Raw genomic sequence first — 25,488 nt, 5'->3', positions numbered from 1 at the left:
ATGATTTCATGTCATAATTTATCCGATTACTTTTTTATTGATTATAGATTTAAAATAATTTATGAAATCTAAATTTATGAAGTTATACAAACGTTTAATTATTCTTTTTTTTGTACCTCAAATTATATTTACTTTTGGATTCGGAAATTAGAAAAGTAAATTTCATGACGATAAATGTGTTTCCCTGAAAACACCTTTAATTAAATACACTCTAGACATCAACAGTAAATGAAAACAACATAAACATTGATAAAGTCCCGCTACTAACTTATGCAAGGACCCACATGTATGTGTCAATTGTCATGGAAACCACTTTGTAAGATCCCGAAATTGCCTTACTTACAACAAAGATCTATCTATTAAGGAAATGATAACTATACAAAAGGTTAGCTACTTGGAAACTAGGGAGACTGTGATCAGTAGAACGCCAAAGGTTGCGTCAAATACGTAGATTGTTGCAGCTCTTGTAACTTCAAAGGAAACAATATCGGAAATAGCACACGTACTCGCAAATATGGTCCAACAAATCATCAATCAAAAAATAAAGAGACGACCAATAAGAGGAATTAGTCCAAAGCCGACGCAGAAGAAAGAAGAAGTTTTTGTAGAAATGAATTCCATCAAGCCCAAGTTTAAGCCTACATCTAGTATACAGCCGAAGTCAAAAGAAGAAAAACCTGCGAGAAAGCCTGAACCAACTACATCTAAGGTAAAGTTCCATCTAGAAAAAAATTCTATTCAGAATTCCGCAACACCAGAAATAAAGATATTAGAAAAGGTAGATTTGGAATAACCAACGAGGGAGCTCCGAAAGCACGGAGGGCTTTAGCTGAAAGGGTGAGGAATTTGGATTCCACACATGTTCTAGCGGTGAGTACATCTAGTCTTGACTATGATGTACTTCTGACTGTGGCAATGGAGCCGGTGTCATCCCATGCAAGCACCAGGAGATCCTCCGCGACTTACAGCGAAGGATCTGAAGACTCCATCTCCGATGCCTCAGATACCTTGGGATTCAATATCGAGGCTTTTAGGAAAATGGAAAAAAGAAGCACATTTATTTTTTGAAACATTTTATAATAAAAGGTGAATTTCTGAATAATGTGACAGTTTTGATAGTTTTTTGAACATCTTTCATTAACAGTGGTCTGTGTGATGTTAAGTGGCAAGGACCCGTTATACACTTGTCATCTTGGTTTTTCAATATCAGTAACCATTTTTCAATGTGTTATAATTTTTATCACAGTGAATTGTTCTTTTTTCGGACTGTGTTTGATAAAACTGATAGCGTTTTGGCAAGCAAATGTTAGAAAGGATTTAAAATAACAAGGGCCTTTACACTCTTGTTATGTTGTTTTTTTGGGGTTTTCAAATAACCGTTGATAAATCTAATAAAAAACAAACAAAAAATAATAATAATAATAATGCTTTGTTGTTACTGATTCCGAGTATTTTAGTTGAATTGGATCAAAGATTTAATAGTGGATTTTTTATTTTCCGTTGTGTTATTTGAATATTTATTAATTATACACTTATGAAGGATTTTCTTTAAAAAAACATTATAAATTTAATAATCAACCTTCATAATTAATTACTTACACAGACTGATGCCTGCATTTCGGCTATCAGTCTGTATTTGGCGCACGCATCTTACACATGTGTATATCATAAATAACATTTATGATAAAATCGCTGAGTTAGGTAAACGCAACAGGGAGGTAGGTTTTTGCTGGATCCCTAGCCACGTTGGAATTCTCGGTAACGAAAGAGCAGATTCTGCTGCCAAGGAAGCGTGAATTCAGCCTCCTTTCACCACCCGAGTTACTACCTTTGATTTTATCAATCATATAAAACAATCACTGCGAGCGAGGTGGCAAAGTGACTGGACGACTACCGTCGATAATAAACTCCGACGGATTAAGGATTCAGTTTTGCCATGGGGCTCCTCTTGCAGAAACTCTCGTCGTGAGGAAGTGGTCCTCTGCCGGTTACGGTTGGGACATACGAGGGTCACACATGAATACCTAATGTCAGGAGAAGACCCACCCCTGTGCACACGATGCAACTGCCGCATGACTGTGCACCACATTCTCGTGGACTGCGTATGTTATGCGGCGTTGCGTCGTCAGTTTAATATACCCAGAAACATCCGTGATATCTTGCGCAACGATAGCGGGGTTTTGGAACGGGTGGACGGTTGTTTCTCTTTTTGCATAGTACCGGGTTACTGCAAAGGATTTAATATGCTCATATATGTTTTTCTGTAAGGAGAGTTTTTTTTTTTTTAAATTTTAACCTTTATTTTCAATTTGGTTTTTGGTTCTATGTATTTAATTTTACTATCCGGGGAGGGGATTTTTGCACAATCCATCGGAGTTAGGTAAGTTTTATGTACTTTCTTTAATCTATTATTTTAACTTTCATATTTTATCAACTTTGTCTATGGTATTGGTTTTGAGTTTTATTTTGCCTTCTTGGCTTGTTTTAGTAATTTTTTATTATATGATTAATATTACGTTTAAACCTTGTATAGTTTATTATTTCGGAGTTATTTTACCCTTTTACTAATATCTACCGGGCGATGATAACGCCCAGGCGTTTTTCGCCTACAGACAAAAAATAAATAAATAAAACAAAATAAAGTTACTTAGTTAAATGTAACTTCAGTTCTGTATTAAAACGAATTTATCCCATACTTAAATGAAATAAAAGTATTAACGTGGTGTACATCTCAAGGCAAATCAGATTTCTTACTGTTGGAGGGGATTACAGTATATAATTGATGACTTAATGAACGTAACCATTAGCAACGTGCAGAAAGCTGATAGTTATTAGCATCGATGGTCTTAAAAGGTTATATTATCCTATTACTCTTGTCCTACACATACTGGACCAATATTTACGCTGAAAATGTGAATTTTCGATACGAAGGTTAGTAAAACTGTATAAATTTTTCTAAATTATAAACAATGTGGTATGTTTTTTATTAAATAATTTGAGTAATTTAATAAAATTTCCAGTAATTATCACAAAATTATACTCTATTATTAAATAAAAAATTTATAGGTAATGATCAATGATTTATTGTCAGTTCTATAATAATGCTTATCTTTTATAAACTATATACTTCATGAATTTAGTTTAAGTATTTCATGAAAAATGTAACGATAAATTTCTATTCATTTTTCTTTTTCTCTTTCTTTTATTAAAACATTGAAATCGACTGCAATAATCCTATTATAAAATAAATTATTAGTTATGATGAATGTCATTAGAAAACGTATATATATTTCAAATATATCGTTATATTTAAAAAATAATCGTTAAGGTATTACTTTTTTAATATTATTACGTTTTATAATTCACATTTTTATAAACTATATGTATAAGCTGTGTCATGTATATGCTATATGTGTATGACTTTACATAAATTAATATTAAAATGTTTAATGTTTCCTATTGAATACTCTAAAATCTGTCTGCAACAGACAAAGTTTGAAGTAATCTTTTAAAGAAAGAAAATTTATTTCAAAATTAAATACGTGAAAAAATTTCGATCTTTATATTTTTAAAAATGTTAGAACTCTCTGCTCAGTATGTGTATACTGCAAATTCAGCTCTTCCCATGATATTACCTTCAGAAAAGATTAAAAAAACGTTTGTATGTTATAGAAAAAAATTGCATGGGTAGTTAAGCATTCGTTTACATACTAACTGTTTTATATTAACAATAGATTCCTGAACCTTTTGCCAAGGAGAATCTTCCATGTATGATCTTAACAATTAACGTTATTCACAATGAAATTATTGGTTTAATCTAAATTACATATAAATTGTCTTTTAGAAATTTTCTTTTAGAAGTATTTACTTGACATACATAAAAAAACACTTTTATAAAAAAAAGTTGAAAACAGAGTTATTATACTTTCTCGGGATTGGTTATTTATTCGTATTTAGTGGATATATAACAAGAATAGAATTTAAAAGATTAATAAAAATCGATTTTTTAATAATTTTGATCAGCTCTCCCACTCTTAACACATCCCTCGAAGTACTTTTTTTGAGCCACTTGTTCAGACGCAACTCTGTACTATTTACGCAGCTCCTGGCAGTTCACTCGGCTCCATCTACATTATATAAGCTGGCTCCGCACTACATTCAGTCAGTCTTCTTCCAGCCTCCTTGTATCACCCTTCATGGACTTAACGTACAATATATGTTCTTTAACAATCTATCATGTATGGAATCATTGAAAGCATTACTCTTATTATAAACATATACTTATACATAATCTTGTATTATTCATTCGAATATTAATGTATCATATCTAATTATGAAGTGATAAATGTGTATATTTATTTATTATTTGAGCCAGTTGTAAATACATAGAGTAATTACCCTAACCAAGGTACTACATCAATGCGGATGTTATCTCCACACCACTTGCACTATTACTATTCTTAACACATAAAAAAACAATTAGTTAAAAAATGTAAAATAAATAACAAGATAATTTTTTTCGATTTTTGGAAAAGGGAGAGAATTTGGAAGCAGATTTTTTTAAAATTTAAAGTAAGGACGTACACATGTACTGAAATCTATATAAAGTAGGGTTATATTTGCAAAATTGTGAGAAAATTGACCGCAACCTATGTACTCCACCCGCTGGAGTAATTGATCTCAAACCTTCAACAACGAATTGTCCAGTATACGCGAGTCTCTACGTAAAATTTCATCAAAATCGGTTAATTCAGTCGAACGTTATTAAGCTTCAAACACGTCGCCACACGTACATCCGTACGTACATACTTATGAACATTCTTCTTCATGTTTTTTTGTTTTTTGGGGTGCCTAGGTGATGAAACGTTGGGAAGTGCAAAAGACTACGATGCCAGGAAAGTAGAAACTTACAAAAAACTCTTACGCAATATAAATACCTCTTTTAATAATCTGTTTCCATAATAATGCTCTTATAGTGTGTAAAGGCTATAACATACACGAAAGTCCAAGGTTTTTGTAATTCAATAACTAAAAAGTTGTCAAAAGTTACAGAAAAGCTATTATACATGTGTTAGAACATAATTATTATAAAAGAAGCAAGTGTACATATACAGCAAAATTACAAAAATAAACTGAAGGAACACAGAAATAAATATAACCCTAAATCTATATATACGAGATAAAAGGCTCATAAAAAAAGGCAATGTTCTTATGTGTGTCCGCTTCAATTCAAAAAAATACTGGTACGATTTACGCGCAGTTTTTTTTAAAATGGTCCGCGTTGTCTGGAAAAGGTTCAAAGCTATTGAAATTCTCGATCTGACCAGTAGAAAGAAAGTTAGGGCTAGTTTGAACCGACCAATGTGTTTAGAGGTCAGGTTGAATAAAGTCCGGCAGGTAGTTCTGTTATTTTGAAAATTGTATTTATTTACATTCTGACTTTATAAAGTGAAATATGAGGTCCGTAATGTTCAGTTTTTTAATGTTTTATCAAACATTTAGTTATGTTAATTGCATTATGCTAATTATCTTAATTGTAATTATGATAATTGTATTTAATTTATATATATATAAATAAAGAAAATTTATTTATTCTTTTAGCTATATCAGACTCCTAAATGTAGTTTTTCTAATAGGACTGAATACTGAGCGCAAAGTCCTTACTAGCCACAAAGTAGAGTATTACATACTAGATATCTCCTACTAATTGGTTATATTTAACGGTAGAACTATTATATTAATAAAATCTGCTGACTTCTTAATTCTTTTGGTTTATACTACTGTATTAAACGCTGAAAAATCATACTTTTACATAATGGATATTAAAAAATTACGGTATGGCAATAAAAAATTAAGAAGAATATAATTTTATGGAATAGATATAAAGAAATACTGTTTTATAAACTGGAATTTATCAGAATATCAACAGCAATTTTATAAATTTGTTTCCGAAGAACGGTATCTTCTTTCTTGTTTCTTATTTACAAAATTTTATATTGGTTCATGTAGTTGTATTACATTCTTTTCACAACTTAGAATTTATTGTTAACTAAATACTAACTGCAAGTAAAAACAAAAATATAGAGAGGGAAACGCGAAATATTAAAGTTAAATAGTACGGACTGGTCTAGATTTAATTAATCACACGACCGTTCCAAATAGAAAGGCAGGGGTACTTTGTGTAGTATTATGCTGGTAAGGAAATAGTTCCATTTTAGTTTTAAGATATGTTTTTTTTTCTTATTTCCATAATCAAACAGTAAAATCCAACCATAAAATTTTTTTTTTTTTTTTTAGGTGAAAGATGTGGATTGAACGGAACAGGAATATGCACGAATATACGATTTTGTCAAATAGCCAAAGAAATGATTAAAAAAGGAGTAAAACCAGCTTACTGCGGTTGTGAAAATATGAAGGATCATCTTGTATGCTGTTACGACTCCGTTCAAATAAAAGCTAAACCCGATCAGAATCAAACAAAACCAATACCTTCTCAATCAATTTCTAAAACAAGTAAGAGTAAAAAAAATATATATATATATATATATATATATAACTCTCACTATGATGATATCCATATGAATATACGTCTACACCAAATATTTTGTTTTGTAAACAGGGATAAAAAATATTTATAGATCTGCATGCTAAACTTTTGAATCGTTTTATTATTACTTCCGATATTACGTAAGATTAATTTAGTAAAGAAAGAAATGTTGTTAGGTTTCAAATATAATAATTGCTAGTGTTGGTTATGTCGATCAAAATGTTTGAAATCAGAAAATATTATCAGTTGACTTAGGTTCAAAGGGCAATTAACTTATAACTTGAACAGCTAAATAAATATTATTTATTTTCCGATCATTTATAACATGAAAACTTAATTTTAATAATTGAAATTTTTTATGCGAAAACTAATTGGCTTTTAATGAGAAATGATCTAACTATTTTCAATAATGGTAAGCATATTTTATAAAATTTAAAGTTTATTATCATAAGAAATTTTAATGGTTTGATGCACTTCATTTTTTCTATTATGTGTTAATCTGTTTAACAAAAAAATTTAAAAGAACACCTTTTAAATTTCACGTTAAAATTATGTGTTTCTTTCACACTAAATTTTATGCTTTATTATTATTTTAGTTTACTCTTTTTTATATAAATTAACTTCTGATTATACTAAGGCAAGATTTTTTCTCACCATAGTACTGTATTAATTATAATTATCCAATAAACACATTAATTCATGATTGCCTTTACACATGGCACACCAGCATTTCTTGTTACAAAATTCTGTTAAAGCTTTGCATATCTAGTTTGCCCTAAGTCCCTTCATTATTATTCCATCGAACTATCCGAATCTTAATACATTTCTATAAAAAGAAAATTTAAAAGCTTTTATTTTTGTCATTTAAAAATGTTTTAAATGTATATTTTGTCTCTTTTATCAGTGAGTTTTCAGTAGTAATTTTATTTTTCCAAGATACTCTAAACAAATATTTTGTCAATTTCTTTTCAATTCATAAATGGGCAGAAGCTAAAAGTATGACCAGTCTAGTTTTGATATCAATGAAATAAATAAATCACTAATAATATTCGGATTTTCATTCTTCTTTCAAGAGTAATTGTTACAATTTTTCATTTATTTTGAAAAGTAAATAATCCAAATATTTACCTTCTTTTTCACACACTCATTTACCCTCACTCACAGGTGGGAGCGGTTATATTTGTCAAAACGTCGTAAAATGAAACAATGAGAAAAGATTATCTGTTATTATCCATAGAATTTCTTACTGTATGTATTAATATCAAAGCATCACTTTAGATAGAACCAAATTAGATGAATTCCAACTTTTTTTAGCTTTGGTTGTAAAACATCAAGTAATAGGTAGAAGATACAGATAACACGATTATCTTCTGGAAGAAGTACCAGCCTAAAGTTTCATATTATGGAAATGCATACACAAATCTTTATTTTTTGGAACCATCTCAATGCTTAACGTTAGACTTTAAATTTCGCCTTCATTTAAGTGCTGAACGAAGGAAGGTGCCCGATAATCCATTCCACAATATCGTAAGAAATATCCATTAAGCCCTCAGATGTTTCAAAGTAGGACTAAAAAGAAAGGAAACTTACAGTTGATTAAATTTTAAAGAAGAAGTGAATTATTATTGTAATTAAAACTGTAAAAAGTTAGTTAAAAAAGACATGCTAAGTTCTAGTTTAACTAATCCTGGCCGTTAACGAATACACTGGCTTAGCCTCGCAGAACCTGTAAATGGCGCTGGATCTTGTGTCCGTGTGACAGAAAAAGTGGAGGATTAAGGTTAAACAAGGTAAGTCGAGGCACGTCTCATTTGCCATGCGGAGAGGTGACTGTCCTGGTGTGTACTTCGATGATTTTTTTATCCTGCAGACGGCGACCGTGCGGTATCTGGGACTTCACCTGGATTGGCGTTTGACCTGGAAGAGTCAGGTGAGGATGAAGAGGAAACAGCTAAACGCAAGGTACAGGGAACTTCATTGGCTGTTACGGAGGAACTCAGGCCTCTTGTTATTCTACAAGATCTTTATTTATAAGGCTATCCTGCGCCCAATCTGGACGTACGGTGTAGAATAGAGGGGAACGGCTAGTACTAGTAGTGTAGAAATTATACAACGATTTCAGAACAAAGGAGCGAGGGTAATTGCCGAAGTTCCGTGGTTCACGCGGAATGATGAGATTCACGATTATCTGGAGCTCCCATCGGTTGGTGAGATTGTATAACAGAGCAATGTCAAATACCTGAAGAGGCTTGAGAATCTTGTATACCACTTTTCAATTAATCTATTCGATAACAGCAGAGACCTCCGACGGTTGAAACGCGCCCATGTACTCGACTTTGGGTCTGCTAACAGTTTGGAATCTAACACCGTCAAGTTTAGTGGTTTCGTATCTAATTTCTTGTTACTTCACTTTCTTTTTTATTTATTTGTTATTAATTTTTGTTTTGTGGACTATATGGTCCTAAAATTAATTGTTAGTAATTTATGACTGAGCTTGAAATTTCATATTTGATTTTAAGTTTGCTTGCAACTACTTATTGTGTATTATTTATTTTGGGAGTTCCTTAAGGATCTTCTTATCACGTGATTTTGTCAGGAAGCTTACTTATGGCTCCACAGGAGAGCCGATTGTAATTATAATTGTTATTGAGCAAAAAAAAAATTCTAGTTTAGCAAAATATTTTCAAGGAAACGAATTTAATAATAATAATTCAGACATTCATATTAATAAATGAAAATTTTTATTTCTAAAATTCTAAATAAAATTAAAGGAATAATAGATACGTGCTGAAATTACTATCTTAATATATAATAATAATAATAGTAAGTTAATGTAATTTACGTTATAATTATAAAATAATAATTGTAACTTAACCTATTAAGTTTTATTTTATTTTAGAATGTATGGAATACGAACAGAAAACATGTTATGGTTTTGGAATTCCTTATGCTGTTGGAGGCACTCCAGTAAAACCAAAGGAATTACCGTTTATGGTATGTTTTTAGATTAGTAATGTTATACTTAACTACAGCCATATAAAAACAACGTATAATAATATTGACAATATTTATGAGTTGATTTGAAAATCCCTAATTTAATTTTTTTACGTTTGGATTTATCATACTTTATCAGAAACATCTATATGAAGTACTTCTTATTATATTTTAACGAATAAAATTGTGCGCGACAAATTGAAACTTTACATCAATAATAATTATGTGATTATATTTGAATAGCAGTAAAAGAATTTAACCTAAGATTTAATAAAGTACTATAAGCAATTATTTTAAGATAATTTTTCCATAAAATATCATTTTGCTTTTATCTTAACAAAAAAACTTCCAAATTGATGGAACACATTGAAAAAAACAGTAGTAAATGAGTAGTAATGAAGTATACTGTTACAATTATTTTTTTCTTATTAAAAGTGAGCAGAAAATATGTTAGTTCAAAAACAATAAAAAAAGATTACTTTTCTTTACTCTTTCTAGTGCTTTTATTCTTTTTAAGAAGATATAGTGATAAAAAAATTGAATAAAATCACGTTCGCTTGGTGTTTTTACCTTTCTTACCTATCAATTAACCTTAAACACATTAGAATAGATATGGATTTCAGAAATAGTAAAGTAATGCAAGAAGTAAGCCGAAGTATTTTCATAAAAAAGTATAACTCTATAGTTGTACTAAATCAATAAAAAAGTATTATTTTTGTTCTTTATTTGAGCGATTTATATTAAGATTAATTTTCTTCTATTTTTACATCCTTGTACGAAGTAAAGGAAGTATTGTGTTCGCGAAAAATGTTGGTTTTCAAATTACAAATGGATTTCTATCCATTTTGGCCATCTCTGTATCCATTTTGACTTGTTTCATCACGACGTCTGCATGTGCATACGTACGTACAAATTGTTCAAACCGAATTGGCGCAAATCTGTACTAGGCGATGGCACGCTAGCGCAGCGCTATAATATGCTACTAGTAGATGACAGTATATATATATATATATATATATATATGGTATAATAAATTTTACGGTATATATACGGTATAATTTTTTTTTATGTTATAGTTATTCTTTAATTTAACTAAATTTATTACTCTAATTAACGGTATAAATTAATATTCTTTTTTTACTATTATTTATATTAATGTTTATTCCAATCAATTAACAAATTCCCATCATAAATTTTTTAATTAGTTTTAGTCTTATATTTATATAAAAAAGAAATAAATTCATAACCGAATAAAACAATATACAAATATTTAGCTAACTTATTTTTACGACTCGTATATTAACTCGCTCTTGCACTATGTATGTATGGGAAATTCCTGGTATAGAAACTTTTAGTCGAATTTTGAAGCCCTTCCGGTTATCCGGAAATTTTGCATACAGATTTGCTCCTGATGTCAACACATTTTAACCAATTTTTCAAGACACCAAGATTGCCTTAAGTTGCTAAGTGAAAAAGATATCTCTTGAACTTATGCAACCTCGTTTACATTCATATTTTATTGGTGAAAGAAATTTTAAGTGAGATATATATTAGGGTATACAGTTGCTACTAGAAATTCTGTACAGTTACGAACGAAGTTTTGGGGAAAATTTACAACTTTTTAACCAGATCCGATTTTACAGAAAAACATCGCAAATATTTCAAAAAACGGTTGTTCCTATCGCTCTGAAAATTTTTTCGACCGCATCGGCGATAGCCCTATCCGCTCCCAGTGGTACTCTTCAGATGATAATATTTTCAAGTGCCCCTGTGGTGCCGTTCGGAAATTGTGAGGGGGTGTGATGGGGTGCAACCGTAAGATCTCGGCAACCCCGCTTCCGATTTTCACGATTCAAACGGCGTATGTACTAGAAGGTCGAGCGATACTGTTTAACGGATCGGTAAACTCTTGATCGACTGGATCTTGGTTATCCGGAGCTTAAATAATTTAGCCCTATGTTTGATTGCACTCACCCACCGTAAAACGTACCGATCCGATCTTTCGCTAAATACGCTCAAACCTGTTCGCTAGCGCAGTTGTAGCATGAAATTATAAAGCCTAAAAAATAGAAAATAAAAATAAATGTAAAAAGCTATTTTAATACACCAGTCTTAAACTAAACGCACTAAAATATAAAAAATAATTTTAGGATGGTATTAGAATGGATTTGACAACAATCTTTGATGGCGATAAGTAAGATTATGTGAAAGTCATAGCTTCAAATTAAAAATTTGATGATTTTTTTGCCAATTTTTTTCTTGTACGAGTGATGCATGGCGTAAAGAGTGGGGTGCAAAGATGGGAGCACCCATTCCTTTTCGAGGAGAAATTAATTTGTTTCCGTAGCTATTTTACCAGTAATTCTATAAACTGTTTTTTTGAGACTCCCGTAGCAGACGTAACACGTTCTAAAATTTTTTGGGGTTACTAACAAACATACCAACTGCAGCTTCGACAGTCATGTTATTAAAAACATTGTGTATAATTTCTTTCCCCTGACGATGAATACCTTTTAAAAGTCTCTGTCTAGTAGTAGTTGTGAAAGAACGAGTTTTCTAGTGCTTTGCGTTATGTGTGTGTAACTGAATAATATTTCCAGTTTCGTCACCATACCGCTAGGACGCCCAGTACAGCCAGCATTTGCGTTATATCTTTTGTTTGACCTTCCAGTCTAACCGGATAAGTTTTAGCATCGTCTATGTTATAACATAGATTATAACATTGTAGATTAATTAGTGAATAGTATTAAGTAAATCATTCTTACTTAAATTTTATTAAGTTATTCACTGATAGAGAATTTTTCAGGTTTAACCAACCCCTTGTATTAGCAATTTACGATAATATAAGCCGTTATCAACTTAATTTTTATTTATTTTTTTAAAAAATAAGTTAACTTATTATATTTGTGAATTTAAAATTATACTAGCATTAAAATTTAGATATAATATTTTTTATTTTTTTTTATTAATTTAGGCTAATGGGGAGTAATGGGGACTAAGCCAAGTGCGAGGCGTTGGTAGTCGTAGACAAGGAGTCCATGGAGCCAGCCACAACCGAAGGCGATCCGGAAATGACAGCCGCCACCATGAAAGTTACAGGGGAAACCTCCTCACAACCTCCGGTCGAGAAGCGGAAGAAAATAACGCCAATAATATTGGACTGCCCTTGGGAGTGGCCGACGTTGGCGAGAGCCATATCTACCATAGTCTGCGGGCGGTGGTCAAAAAGAGCTCGGGCTCTCCAGAAGGCTGCAATTAAGCAGCGAAGACGATTTCCGGGACGTGAAGAGCTTTTTGCACTCGAAGAATGCTAAGGCACTTCCATAAGTGTGGATAAGCCTTCCACACCTATCAGCTTCCTAAGGAGAGGGAGCTTAAAGTCGTGGTCCGGTGTATCCCCTTTGGAGTCACCTGCGAAGAAGTGGGAGAGGATCTTTCCTAACTATGCTATGACGTAGCGTCCGTGAAAAAGCTGACCGCAATGGATGCTAGGGAAACCTCTATGTGCATTGTGGCACTTAAATAAACGCTAGCCGCCAGCATCTACGATCTGGACAGTATGTTTTACTGTAAAATAAAGTGACCGCATTCTTGTCACAAGGGAGCCCTCCTCAATGCCGCAGATGCCAAAAGTTCGGCCACTTGTTGAACTATTGTCGCAGGGACAGCTCTGCGTCAAATGTGGTGGAGACCACAAAACGACGTCTTGACTAAAATCTTGAGAAGAGCCCGCATCGTGAGCGAATTGCAAGGGGCCTCACCCAGCAAATTATAGGGGATACCTTTATTACAAGCAGCACTTGGTCCGACAAAAGGGCTCCCCACAAACTTCCGTGATCACTGATGGGCGTAGCTGGGCGCGGGTCGCCAGGGGGATACCAAACCCTTAGCCGGAAGACGGTCAGAACGCGGCTATCCCGGCGGTGGGAAAAGGTATGCCATCTTCTCCCACACCACCAAAGTCGCAACGCGTTTCGGCGACCGAGAAGGTCGTGGCCACAAAATCGACCAAAACCAAAATTTAGCCCACCCCACAGGCGACAAAAGAAGCCAAAAATCCGGGAAAATCACATCTGGTTATAACTAAAACTCAAACTGCGGCAAAACGCGCAAGAGCTTCCGAGGCTCGGCGCCCACCAAAGGTGGCGTCAGAAACACCCATCCTCCCCGTTGGGAAAATGCCGGAAGCCGCGTCCTCGACGGAGAATGCCGGGAACTACTTTTTGGCGAGGATGTCAATAAAGGACATTCTACCCGAAATTTTGGCTGTATTGCCCCGCCTGTTACAGGCGAAATCTATTAGGGACTTATTCCAGTCCTTTATTGAATGCCTCATGACCTAAATCACACGGTATGGCTAGGCAAACTTTGCAACTGCTGCAATGGAACGCGGGTTCCGTAGCAAGCAAGACGGCAGAGCTATGCCATCTGGCCGATGACCAAAATATTTATGTGATATTGATAGCAGAAACGCATCTCATTCTGGACAAATCACTAACTCTGCGGAACTATTTCACTTACAGAACCGACAGGGTAATGCTACGCCAAAGCCCCTCCAGCGGCGGAACCGCTATTATAGTTCACAGACGAATCACGCATATGCGGGTCGACATCTACACCGATATCTTGGATCAGACCTACATACATGTGCAACATTTAGGCGCAGTATACAAGATCTTACTAAGGATCCCCATTTTATGTTTTAAAAGTACCTCAAGTCATGAGTAATCTAGAGAAATGCGTCACTAAAATTTTAATTTAAATATTCAATTTTTTCTTTAATTATAATTATTAACCTCATACACTCTGTTTTTGTAGAAGTGTTGATATAATCATGATCGAGACCACTGTACCTCAATCAAATGGTGAATGCTAACAACGGGAAAAATAATTAAATCTGATGAACAACATAAATAAAAGTTACTATAAATTTTGTGAACATTTGGTTGGTTGTTGTTATAGTGAATGTTATACGTTTTAAGAAGAGTCAAGACCAAATCTACTGGACGCAGTAGTGTTCATTAGTAACGGATAAGCTGTTGAAAAATCATCCCCGAAAGAACAGATAGTCAGATAAACATTGATTTTTATAAAATGTTCATTTAGAAATTAATCATTATATATTAATTACAAATATCCATCAAATAATTTAAAATAATGTAAAATGTTATTTCTATGATTAATTAAAGGGTTTAGTTGGATACGGAACAAAGAACAACGTAGATTGGGCCTGTGGATGTTCACTAATAAGCGAAAAATTTGTTTTATCAGCAGCTCATTGTACGAAGGATCCAAACGAGTAAGTCAAAAGAAAAAAAAATATTAGTCACACTCATATTATTTCATTAGATTTCAATTGTATTTTCTGAAAATGATTTATTTAGGTTTTTCGGAATTCATATTTTTGAAATAGTCACAATTTTCTCCTGGGTCCAGCTGAAATGGTAATCATCTTACCAGTAACTAAACATTAAAAGATTATATCATCTATGCTCTATAAAATCTTCTTATTTCAGGTTTTTTAATTATAGAACGGCTTTAATATGAGTTTCAGTGTTACCAGAGTTAATAATAAAATATATATGTATGTAAGTAAAACCTTTACTTTATAGTATTATAATCGTATCTTACAAACCTCTTGATGAAAAAAATTAAGTTTTATATAATAAAAACTGTGTTACTTTTTAGTTACACTTTTGAAAATTTCAATTTATTTCAAAGGAAAAACTTGAAGGAACTTTGAAAAATTATGCCTACCTCAGGACTCCGTTCCACCTGTTTTTTCAGTGTTAGTATTCCATAAAACCGTTTTTAGATAATAAAAAAATAGTATTTAAGTAATAACAAAATCTTATGTTTACAATGAAGTCTTTTACACGTTTTGAATGGCAATATGTCTACTATTAAGAAAAACTCAGCTTCAGTTAATTAATAAATTGTTTTTGAAATGAACTATTCTCTTCTATAAAACAAGATGTGATTTAATAACATTTAAAGTGCGTAATAGCTTTTTAATTTTAATTAATAATGGTAGAAAAAATGAGTGTAAAAAAGATAAATTTCCTTGGTTATTAATAATTGTAACTACAATCAATAATAATTAATTCGATAAGAGAACATAATCTATTAAATTTGAAACGGTCTTTAATTTTAAATGAAAAAAAAAATTATCTTTCTTACCTTACTGATCAATGATATTTGCTCCTCCACCACTTCACTACAGAGTTTGGAAGTATATATATATATACATTTCTGTAGAAATGAACTCCGTCAAGCCCAAGTTTAAGTATACGTCTAGTATACAGGTGAAGTCAAAAGAAACCTGAGCCAACTACATCTAAGGTAAAGTTCCAGCTAAAAAAATTTCTATTCAGAATTCCGCAACACCAGAAATAAAAGAAAAGGAAGATTTGGAATAACCAACGAGGGAGCTCCGAAAGCACGGAGGGGTTTAGCTGAAAGATGCTAGCAGCAGGAGATCCTCCGCAACTTACAGCGCAGGAGCTGAATACTCCATCTCTGAGGCCTCAGGTACCTTGGGATTCTACATCGAAGCTTTTAGGAAAATGGAAAAAAGAAGCAAGAAAGGATGGCCTAAAGTGAAACCAAAATAAATTAATTATATTAATTTATTTCATTCAAGACAGAGTTGTCCTTTCATTTTATCTACATTGGGTGCAACAATTAACGCAATTATTTGAGTGTCCATCATCATCATCATCATCCTCCCCCCAACTATCATCAGATTCATCACATTTATGAGTATCCTTACATGCTTTTTGTTCACTCTTATTTTCTTTTAATATATTCGGAATTTCATTGCGACCATCTTTATTAGAAAGATTTAATCTATTTGACAATAACCGAAACATTGAATCTCTTTGCTGCGACTGATTAACTTGTGGCTTTTGATCTTTTTCATCAAAAATTTGAAATTGTTTTTCTTTTTTTCCACTCTAATCCATAAAAGCATTTGAACAAGAACTAATATTTTTTTTTATTGCTGAAGAAACATTTTCACATAACATACCCTTATTCAAACTATGAGACTTATCTACTACATTTGTATTAAATATTGATTTTTTTTGGTTCAATAGATTTAGCCTTGATTTGAATTTGAGTCTTTATCACCCAATTTATCATCTTTAATAACTACCGATGACTTTCTTGGTGAGATGATTTTACTTTCACTATCACATTTTTGAGAACTAATACATTTATCCTCCCTACATTCTGAATTTCTAACATCAAATTCAGGATATTTATGTTTTATATTTTTATGAAATTTAGGTGAACAAAAAGACATTGATTTTATGTCTTTATGAAGAATTTTATGATGAAAGGTGTGTTTTTAATTTTTGAATAATGTGATAGTTTTTATAGTTTTTTGAAACCTTTCGTTAAGAGTAATCTGTGTTATGTTACGTGACAAGGAACTATTACACCCTTGTCATCTTAGTTTTTCAATATTAATAACCGTTTCTAAAAGTGTTATAATTTTTATCGCAGAGTATTGTTCCTTTTTCTTATAGTGTTTGACAACATTGATAGGTTTTTGGCAAGAAAATATTAGAAAAGATTTAAAATAACAAGGGCCTTTACATCCTTGTTATGTTGTGTTTTCGGGGTTTCAACAACCATTGACAAGTCTGTCTTTAGATTCTTTTTTTACAAGATAGTTCCTTGACAATCGCTACTATTCTTTTTAGGGCTTTATTTAAATTAAAAAATTTTTTTAAGTTAAAATGGGGCTAACGACTAAAATACTCCATGCCTCTAAATCCGTTCATCCAAAAAAAAATTAGATAATAAAAATAATGCTTTATTGTTATTGAATCCAAGTATTTTAATTGAACTATATAATATACTGCATTTACGTTATTTAAACAATATATATGATTTTAAATGTATTTTTACCATTCAAATTTATTATGAATTAATGCTTATTTTGTTTTTCTACAATATTTAAATTGTCTTTTTATATGTTTAAAACATTTATTTTTAATTTAATTATTTTACCTCTGTGGACCCCATTGTATATATAATATTATTATCTTTTATAACTTTGCCCTAATATTTTCTTTTTTATCTTTTTGTCATTTCTTAAATTAGATCTAATAGCGGATATTTTATTTTCAGTCGTGTGATTTGAATTTTTATTAATTACACACTTTTAAGAATATTCTTGAAAAGTCATATTTTAGATTAATATTTAACCCTACGTTATTAATTACTTGTACATTTTGAGTTTGGATTATTACTATGAAACATCACAAACGAGTTATTCGCCTAACGAGTTAACAAGCGATGTTTAGCAGAACGAGTGACGAGGCGACAGCCTGACTTCACATCCTGCCTGGATATCGGCTATCAGTCTGTAATTGGCGCTCGTTCAGCCAGCATCTTACTGTCATTTTTGAAAGCTGTATTCGGACTCATTTTATTGTTTTTTTTTTTTTTTTAGTAATGTTAAGTTTAAGCATTTAAACAATGTTTAAATGCTTAAACAAACAAAATGCCGCAAGAAGACAGGGATAAGAGAAGAAAAATCACCTTATAAGTCAAACAACACCTACACAACAACACAGTCATCAACACCTAATCAATGAGAAGGTTTAAGTATGGCTGACGTAGCACGCGCATACAATCGCTCTAGATCATCAATTTACATTATCCTCAAAAACAAGGATAAGATTAAGAAGAGTGATGAGTCAAAGGTTGTCACAAGAACATCTAAGCAAGTTTCTAAGCAACGACCATGTGTTCTCGACGGTGTTGAAAGATTGCTTCTCATATGGAAACAAGAAGAAAATGCAAGGCGACAATAAAACGAAACATAATTTGCGAGAAGGGGAAACTATTGGCCGATCTTATTAAGAAGACGCCAAGATCATCAACGGACGTAGAAAAAGCATTCAAGGCAATCTGTGGGTCGTTTGAAAAGTTTAAGAGAAGAACCGGCATCCACAACGTTGTGAAGCACTGAGAGCCAGAAAGCTCAAACATAAAGGCAGCCGAGGATTTAATCGGCGTATTCAAGAAGCTTGTGAATTCTGAGAGTTATCTGCCGCAGCAGATTTTTGATTGTGATGAGATGGGTCTGTTCTGGTAAAAGATACCGAAACGAACTTATATTACGGTAGAGGAGAAGGCTTTACCGGGACACAAGCCAATGAAAGATCGTCTCACGGTATTGTTTAATACAAATGCAAGTGCGATTTGAAAATTAAACCGCTGCTCGTTTACCATTCGAACAATCTACGAGCCTTCAAGAATTAAAAAGTCCAGAAGTGGAGACTAAATGCTTTGTGGAGGTCTAAAATGAAGGCTTGGGTTTCCCGTTACCTTTTTACAGATCAATGAATTATTTGGTCCGTTTGTAAAAAATATCTGCTTGAGTTGAATTAGCCACTCTTGTTGAGGACAACGTTCCTGCACATACTGCAATATATTATAGGCCTAGAAAATGACCTCCTTGAAGAATTCAAATTTATCACTTGCAGTTCCTACCTCCCAACAAAACTTCTTTACTGCAGCTCGTGGACTAGCAGGTCATTTAAACTTTTAAAAAACTCTACACAAAAGCGCACTTCGAGCGTTGTTTTGAGGTAATTGAAGGAACCAATCACACTCTCAGAGACTTTTGGAAATACTCATTTCACATCGTTGTCTGCTTCAAGATGATCGACAAGACACAGGAACAGGTCACCATGAGAACCCTTATTTCCTCATGGAAGAGATTTTGGCTGGACACCATTGTCGGACGCGACCCTGAGGGGTTTGCCGAATTGCCTGTGGGGCCTGTAATCGGCGAGATTGTGTCTCCGGCCAAGATTATGGGGCTAGAGGAGGATAGCAACGACATTTAGTGAAAGCGAGCTGGTAGAAGAACATAACTAGGAGCTGCATTCTTTGTCTCAGCAAGAAGTTGTGGAGGAGATATCGTCGGGGGAGGAGAAGATAACAGGCTCAGCAGAGCAACAAACTACCAGTGAAATAAGAGAGATTCTGAAACCTTGGGAAACGTTTGCATCGTACGTTGAGAAGGTATCACCCTTATAATGCAATAACCATGGCTCTAGAAATTTATTTAAAGATAATTCTGAGTCTCGTTTTAACAAAATTTTTAAGCGTAAGCAAAACCAATGTTTTTAGACAACTTTGTGGTAAAAAAAGGATGTATTATAAATAATAAATTACATTATTCTTATTCCTATGGTTAAAGTTGTTTCGCATTTAACGAAGATTCGGGAACAAATTCCGCTCGTGAAGTGAGGTTACACGTAAATATTCTTTATATATTAATAAAATTTATAGTATTCTATCACAATAATACGTTCTTTTTATTTAGATTTTTTTATTGTTTTACAAAAGTAAATTTGTTTATAAATATTTAATTCAGCTAATATTTCAGAAAAATATTAATTCATGCATGGCTAAATTTCAACTTATTTTAAAATTTTTAAAAACAAACAGCTATAATTTAAATGTCATCGTTGAGTGAGTTTTTAGTGTAAATAAAATTATTAAATGTTATTTTTTAAACCTATTAAATATATTTAATGTTTAGATAATTTAATAATTTAGTTAAATATATTTAATATTTTTTAGCGGCCTTGCTAGATGGGTGAGACTAGGAGAGCTTGATTTATCTAGAAATAATGAAACAGCAAATCCTGTAGATTTTGAAATAATAAGGCGAATAAACCATCCAAACTATCGATCAGAATTTGTTTATAATGATATCGCTTTGTATGAATTAAATAGTTTGGTAACATTTACTGATACAATAAAACCTATTTGTCTACCTCAACCGAATTCCTACTACAATGTTAGAAATGTTTTTGGAGCTGGATGGGGTAGAACTGATTACGGTAAGGATAAAAAAAAATTATTTTTTGAAAAGCTAAACACATGCCTTCAGATCTGATTATTTTTATGATTTGTATAGTAACATCATAAGTACTTAATAGACTTAAAAATAATTAACTTTATTAAAGATAATCTTCATATTGTATTTATTTCCTAGTAATGATATGTAAATAAAACTTTATTGTCGTACGTAGTTTTATTAAATGCAATTCACTTTAGCGTGGATTTTAATTACTCAGACCTTGAAAAAAAAAAAATTAATTTGAAAACGTGGACATCGACAGAAATTATTTACGTTGAAGAAGTTAATTATTTATTTTTATGAAGACCTATGTTTTTCCTTGAGTTTCGTACGGATGACTTCTTTAACACTAATAGTATATATTTTATCCAAATTTGTGTTTTAGACCTAACGATACTGTATTTTATATAAAAATTTAACTCAAAAATTAAATTAAAATTTCTTGCGATCGTAATAAAATCAATAAATAAATGCCCTAGAAAGTAAAATATGTTAATTTTTTTTTCTTTTATTAACAATTTTCCGAAGATAATGCTAATAAAATAACTGCGAATTTTAATGAGGAGCGTATTGTTCACTAAATGCTATTGTGTTATAGGTCTACATCATAAGTTAAATGATGTTCTGTAGGCACGTCTTTTGGGTAATGACCTTGAATGGCTTGTTATTGTATGTTGATATGAAAAAAAAGATAAATTTTCCAAACCTTTATCGGGAATCGAACATTTTTACCAGAATATGTATTACCTTTCCCCCCATTTTCTCTAAATAAAAGATTAATTAAATTTGAATTAAATTACAAAAAAATAATGATTGAAGACAAGCTTAAAAACAATTATTATATATATTTTTATCTACTACATTCATTTCTATAAAATTTACAGCTTTCAGTAAAAATTTCACATTTACAGTATATATATATATATATATATATATATATATATATATATATATATATATATATATACTGTATTTTTCAGATAAATATAATGTAATTAGCTAATAACACTATATAAATATTATTTTTAACCTTAGCTTTTTTTTTACGATGCATTTTCTAAATTTTATTATTAAAATTATTTCCAGCCGGTCCAAGAAGTAGTATATTGCTTAAAGTAGACTTAGATTACTTGGCAGTAAGAGATTGTACAAATACTTCTGAACTGCGTGTAGCACCTCGGGGCTTGGAAGAAGAAACTATGATTTGTGCAGGAGTTTTAGAAGGAGGAAGAGACACATGTTCGGTAATAATTAAAAACAAAAAAAATTAATATTTTTTTTAACAGTTTAGTTAACATGTACAAGACAACGTTTTTGTTTCTTTAGAAACAAAAACCAAATATTAAAAATAATAACAATGATGTATGATGTTGACAGAAATAAATCTTTAATTTATTTAGTGATTCTATCTGATATACTTTCATAATAACAGTGGTACATGTAAAATAACTAAGATAGAAGAGGTTTATTAAATTTATTTTCTCTGAGTAATGATATTCTTTGAAATGAAATCAATGAATATGTCATATGTGGGACTTTACGTTCACGTTACACAGCTTATTTGGGCTAATGAAGAAGGAAACTGGGAAATTTTTGCTCATTAGTTTCCTTGTAAACAAGGACACTATGACACTCATAAACTTAAATTTCTATCTGTAAACTGATAATATATATTCGCCGTAAAGTTAAGCTAAATATTTTTATATCTACTGTAATCGATACTTATTTGATAAAAACACACACACACACACACAAACAAATATGCATATATACATATGGAAGTAATGAGTGTATTTTTATTTAATTTCAATTATTATGATTTATTTTTAAGCCACTATAATTAATTACTTCAAAGTAAAAACAAAACCATTTACTTTGCATAATTTATATACGTTACTTTTATAAGTAAAAAAAACAAAAATAATCTTTAAACAGATTTCATCGAGTAATTTCATTACTTTTCTGTATCTGCGTAACAGGGAGACTCAGGAGGTCCATTGTTTCTTCCTAAAACAAGTATTCAACCGCCGTGCATCTTACACACTCAGTTGGGAGTTACATCTTTTGGAAAACAGTGTGCATTGAAAGGATTTCCAGCGATTTACACTCGCATACTTAACTACCTTCCGTGGATTGAATCTATAGTTTGGCCAGACTACTGATTGGATCCGGGCCTAATTTGGAGCTCGTGAACGTCTGATGTGCAATAATTTATTTATTTTTTAACTTTAAAATTATGTAATAATCTCCTATTTTTCTTTAAATGCTGTTGCTGTAATAAATTATTTATAAGAATTAAAAATACTGAAGGATAGTAAATTACACAAATTAAACATGTCATTATTTTTATTCAAATAAAATTCCAGACTTCCAATTCTATGATTACCGTATTAGGAGAGTTATAACAACCGCTTCCAGGTTAGTTTGTCTAATTTTTGTCTGTTTTTTTTTTCAATTTTCGAGTCGGTTACGATTGTCATGAAATAAACATCACACAATTTACTACAAAACGCATAAATGAACTTGGATCCATAATGATTTAAGGAAAAAATGGTTGATGTTTATTTTATGCACCTGTTTCTAAAACAGTTAATAAATCGAAACTAACGTTATGTAATTCAGTACGTTTTGTATGAAATGAAAGGGCTTTTTGAAAGCAGTTTCTAAATTATTTAAATAATAAATTAAAATAATTTAGATGATAAAATATCAATAAATTTTGACATATAACTTAATTCAATTAAAATCACTGAAAATATATCTAGAAATTAGCATTGTACAGTAAAAAGCAAAAAAAAAAAAATGCAATGTGTAAATTGTCTAATAAGTTTATTTTGAATATTGATTTCATTTAACTTCATCACTTGAACCCATTGTTAATAAGTACAGATCAGATAAAAGTAAAGAAATGAAAAAAAATGTTAGTTAATATTTGTAAAATTTTGATATCTTTTATCAGGCTGAGACTTGCGGCACTGAAACGGTATTAGTTTGATGCTATTCATACATTTCTCTTTATTTATATTTCTCCTTTCGGTATATATATATATATATATATATATACAATAAATCTGTTATACTTATATTTTGTAGTATATATGGCTTAAGAACAAGAAAATTGAAAATCACTTTTCATCTCACTTTACCGAGTATACATGACACGATCCGCTTGTTATTCTTTTATCTTTTCGGTAATGATTTGTCAGATAGTACTCAAGAAGCTGGATTACCAAAAGTTATTTAATTATCTTTCACCACAACAGACCGGCGTATCATTACAATTGGTGATTCTCGTTTTATTGAAACTTTTATTTATTCAGAATTGATTAACAAGCGGTAAATGCATATTACTATTTTTTATTTACTATCATGATTTTATGGATACTGTTTTATGTTACTTTCTGTTTATAAAAAAGGAGGAGTTTTTTCGAGTTCCATGTGTCATTGGAATTTTGTAGACCCCATATGCGAACATTGTGCTCTTTTCTACTGGGATGGAACGTCATTTCATCTATAAAAATTAAACGCAAAAGATATAAATTCTGTTTATGATTTTTAAAATATCTAAGATTATTGTTTTTCAATTTATGAAGGGATTTCTTACTATAAAAATATTTATTATTTAACTGACATCGCGTAGATGATGTTTTGGAATCAGAAAAGAAATCATGCGTTCTTTGTCTTGTTTCATCATAAAGTAATATTAATATTCTTTAACGAAATATAAGAATAAATGAAACAAAACTGAGAAGTTATATAAACCATGTAATGACGTCTTTCACTAGTATACGTTATTAAAATAATAAGTATTTCTGAAAACTTCTCCATATAAATGGAAAAGCGACATTTGACTCGCCGTGAAGAAGTAGCTGTGACCAGACTTAGAATCGGTCACACGCGATTGACAAATTCATATTTGTTAACCGGCGAAGAGAGACCAATGTGCGGTGTTTTTGTAATAAAACACTTACAATTAGGCATCTAATAGAAGAGTGTACAATATATGAGGGCCTCAGAAAGAGGTTCCGTCTAAGAAATGATATTACTGCTGTTCTGGATAATGGAAATGAAAAGAAGATAGTTGCATTTTTACACGCCAGTGGACTACTTAGAAGTCTGTAAAAGTTGAAAAAATTTAAAGCTGTGTTAAAGAATCTCCAAGTGGAATTCATTATGTATATGGGAGCGTGGCACGTGTAGTGACGGGAGGTAGCCCTCTTGCCTAGGCCATCCTGGCTCGTTTGCATTCAAGAGCAGTGAGTCGGAGTGTGTCCAATGATGGCATGGGGGACCCTCAAGGGTAAACTGAGGGCGCCAGGCTATGGGTGGGCGTAGTGCATGCCTGCAGCCTATTTATAAGGAGTCAACTGCCACGGTGCCCTGGCGCCTTGATATACTGCTCAACGGCGGTTCTGGTCGCCCCGAGGGTGCTTAAACAAACTATAAACGAGACAAGTAGAAGAAAGAAATGGTATTGATAAGTTGTATTTTTGATTTCATGGTCTTTTTGAGAACCTTATCTCAAGTTTTAATATCGGGGCCCTTTACACCTTGTAAATGTTGTGGTTGTCTTGTTGTTGTTGTGTCTTAATGTTTTTTATGTTGGCTGTGCTTTTAAATAAAATGTAAGGGTCCTTTACACCCTTACATATGACAATCCTGATGGTGATACTAATTTCTTTTAAAGAATGTGACGAAGGCTAATGACCTTAGTAATCAATGCCCGTAAAAATTCAGAAAAAAAAAAGTATTTTTCACACAGTCAACGAGAAATAATTTTGATTTCTCTTACATATCTAAATAAACTGGGAGAAGCACATTTAAATAAGCTCAAAAAACTTAAGGTTCTTAACTTAATTTAATTATTCACATGATACTTGGAAAACGATCATTGTGTAAAGAGATATTATATAAAGTGGTCGAATTGAATTTTACCAAATTTTAAAATATCTTGAAAATATCATTAGCTTACACGTTGCACAATTCGAAATATACAGTTATATGCAATTTTCAACATAGTAACTGATCTTTTCTTAGCAAAAATATAATACAG

General features: G+C 31.7%; 1 protein-coding gene across 1 annotated transcript; it reads left to right on the top strand.

The window, feature by feature from the left end:
- Nucleotides 1–2,801: 2,801 nt before the first annotated feature.
- Nucleotides 2,802–22,763, top strand: LOC142321843 (venom protease-like). The gene is made up of 7 exons (XM_075360296.1): nt 2,802–2,931; nt 6,298–6,513; nt 9,447–9,541; nt 14,731–14,840; nt 20,153–20,415; nt 21,522–21,679; nt 22,415–22,763. The coding sequence occupies exons 1-7, from the start codon at nt 2,841–2,843 to the stop codon at nt 22,595–22,597; spliced, it is 1,116 nt and encodes a 371-aa protein (XP_075216411.1). The 5' UTR covers nt 2,802–2,840; the 3' UTR covers nt 22,598–22,763.
- Nucleotides 22,764–25,488: the final 2,725 nt, after the last annotated feature.

Source organism: Lycorma delicatula, chromosome 3 (genome assembly GCF_047948215.1).
Source record: "Lycorma delicatula isolate Av1 chromosome 3, ASM4794821v1, whole genome shotgun sequence".
NCBI lineage: Eukaryota > Metazoa > Arthropoda > Insecta > Hemiptera > Fulgoridae > Lycorma > Lycorma delicatula.
Note: the sequence above shows the minus strand (reverse complement) of the source record. Positions and strands in the feature narration are given on the sequence as shown.

Bases quoted from the DNA above. Each gene is read 5' to 3' on its own strand.
- LOC142321843 (XM_075360296.1), top strand. From the start codon at position 2,841: ATGGTCTTAAAAGGTTATATTATCCTATTACTCTTGTCCTACACATAC. The intron at 2,932-6,297 runs GTTAGTAAAACT...TTTTTTTTTTAG, and splicing joins TGTGAATTTTCGATACGAAG to GTGAAAGATGTGGATTGAAC. The intron at 9,542-14,730 runs GTATGTTTTTAG...GATTAATTAAAG, and splicing joins CAAAGGAATTACCGTTTATG to GGTTTAGTTGGATACGGAAC.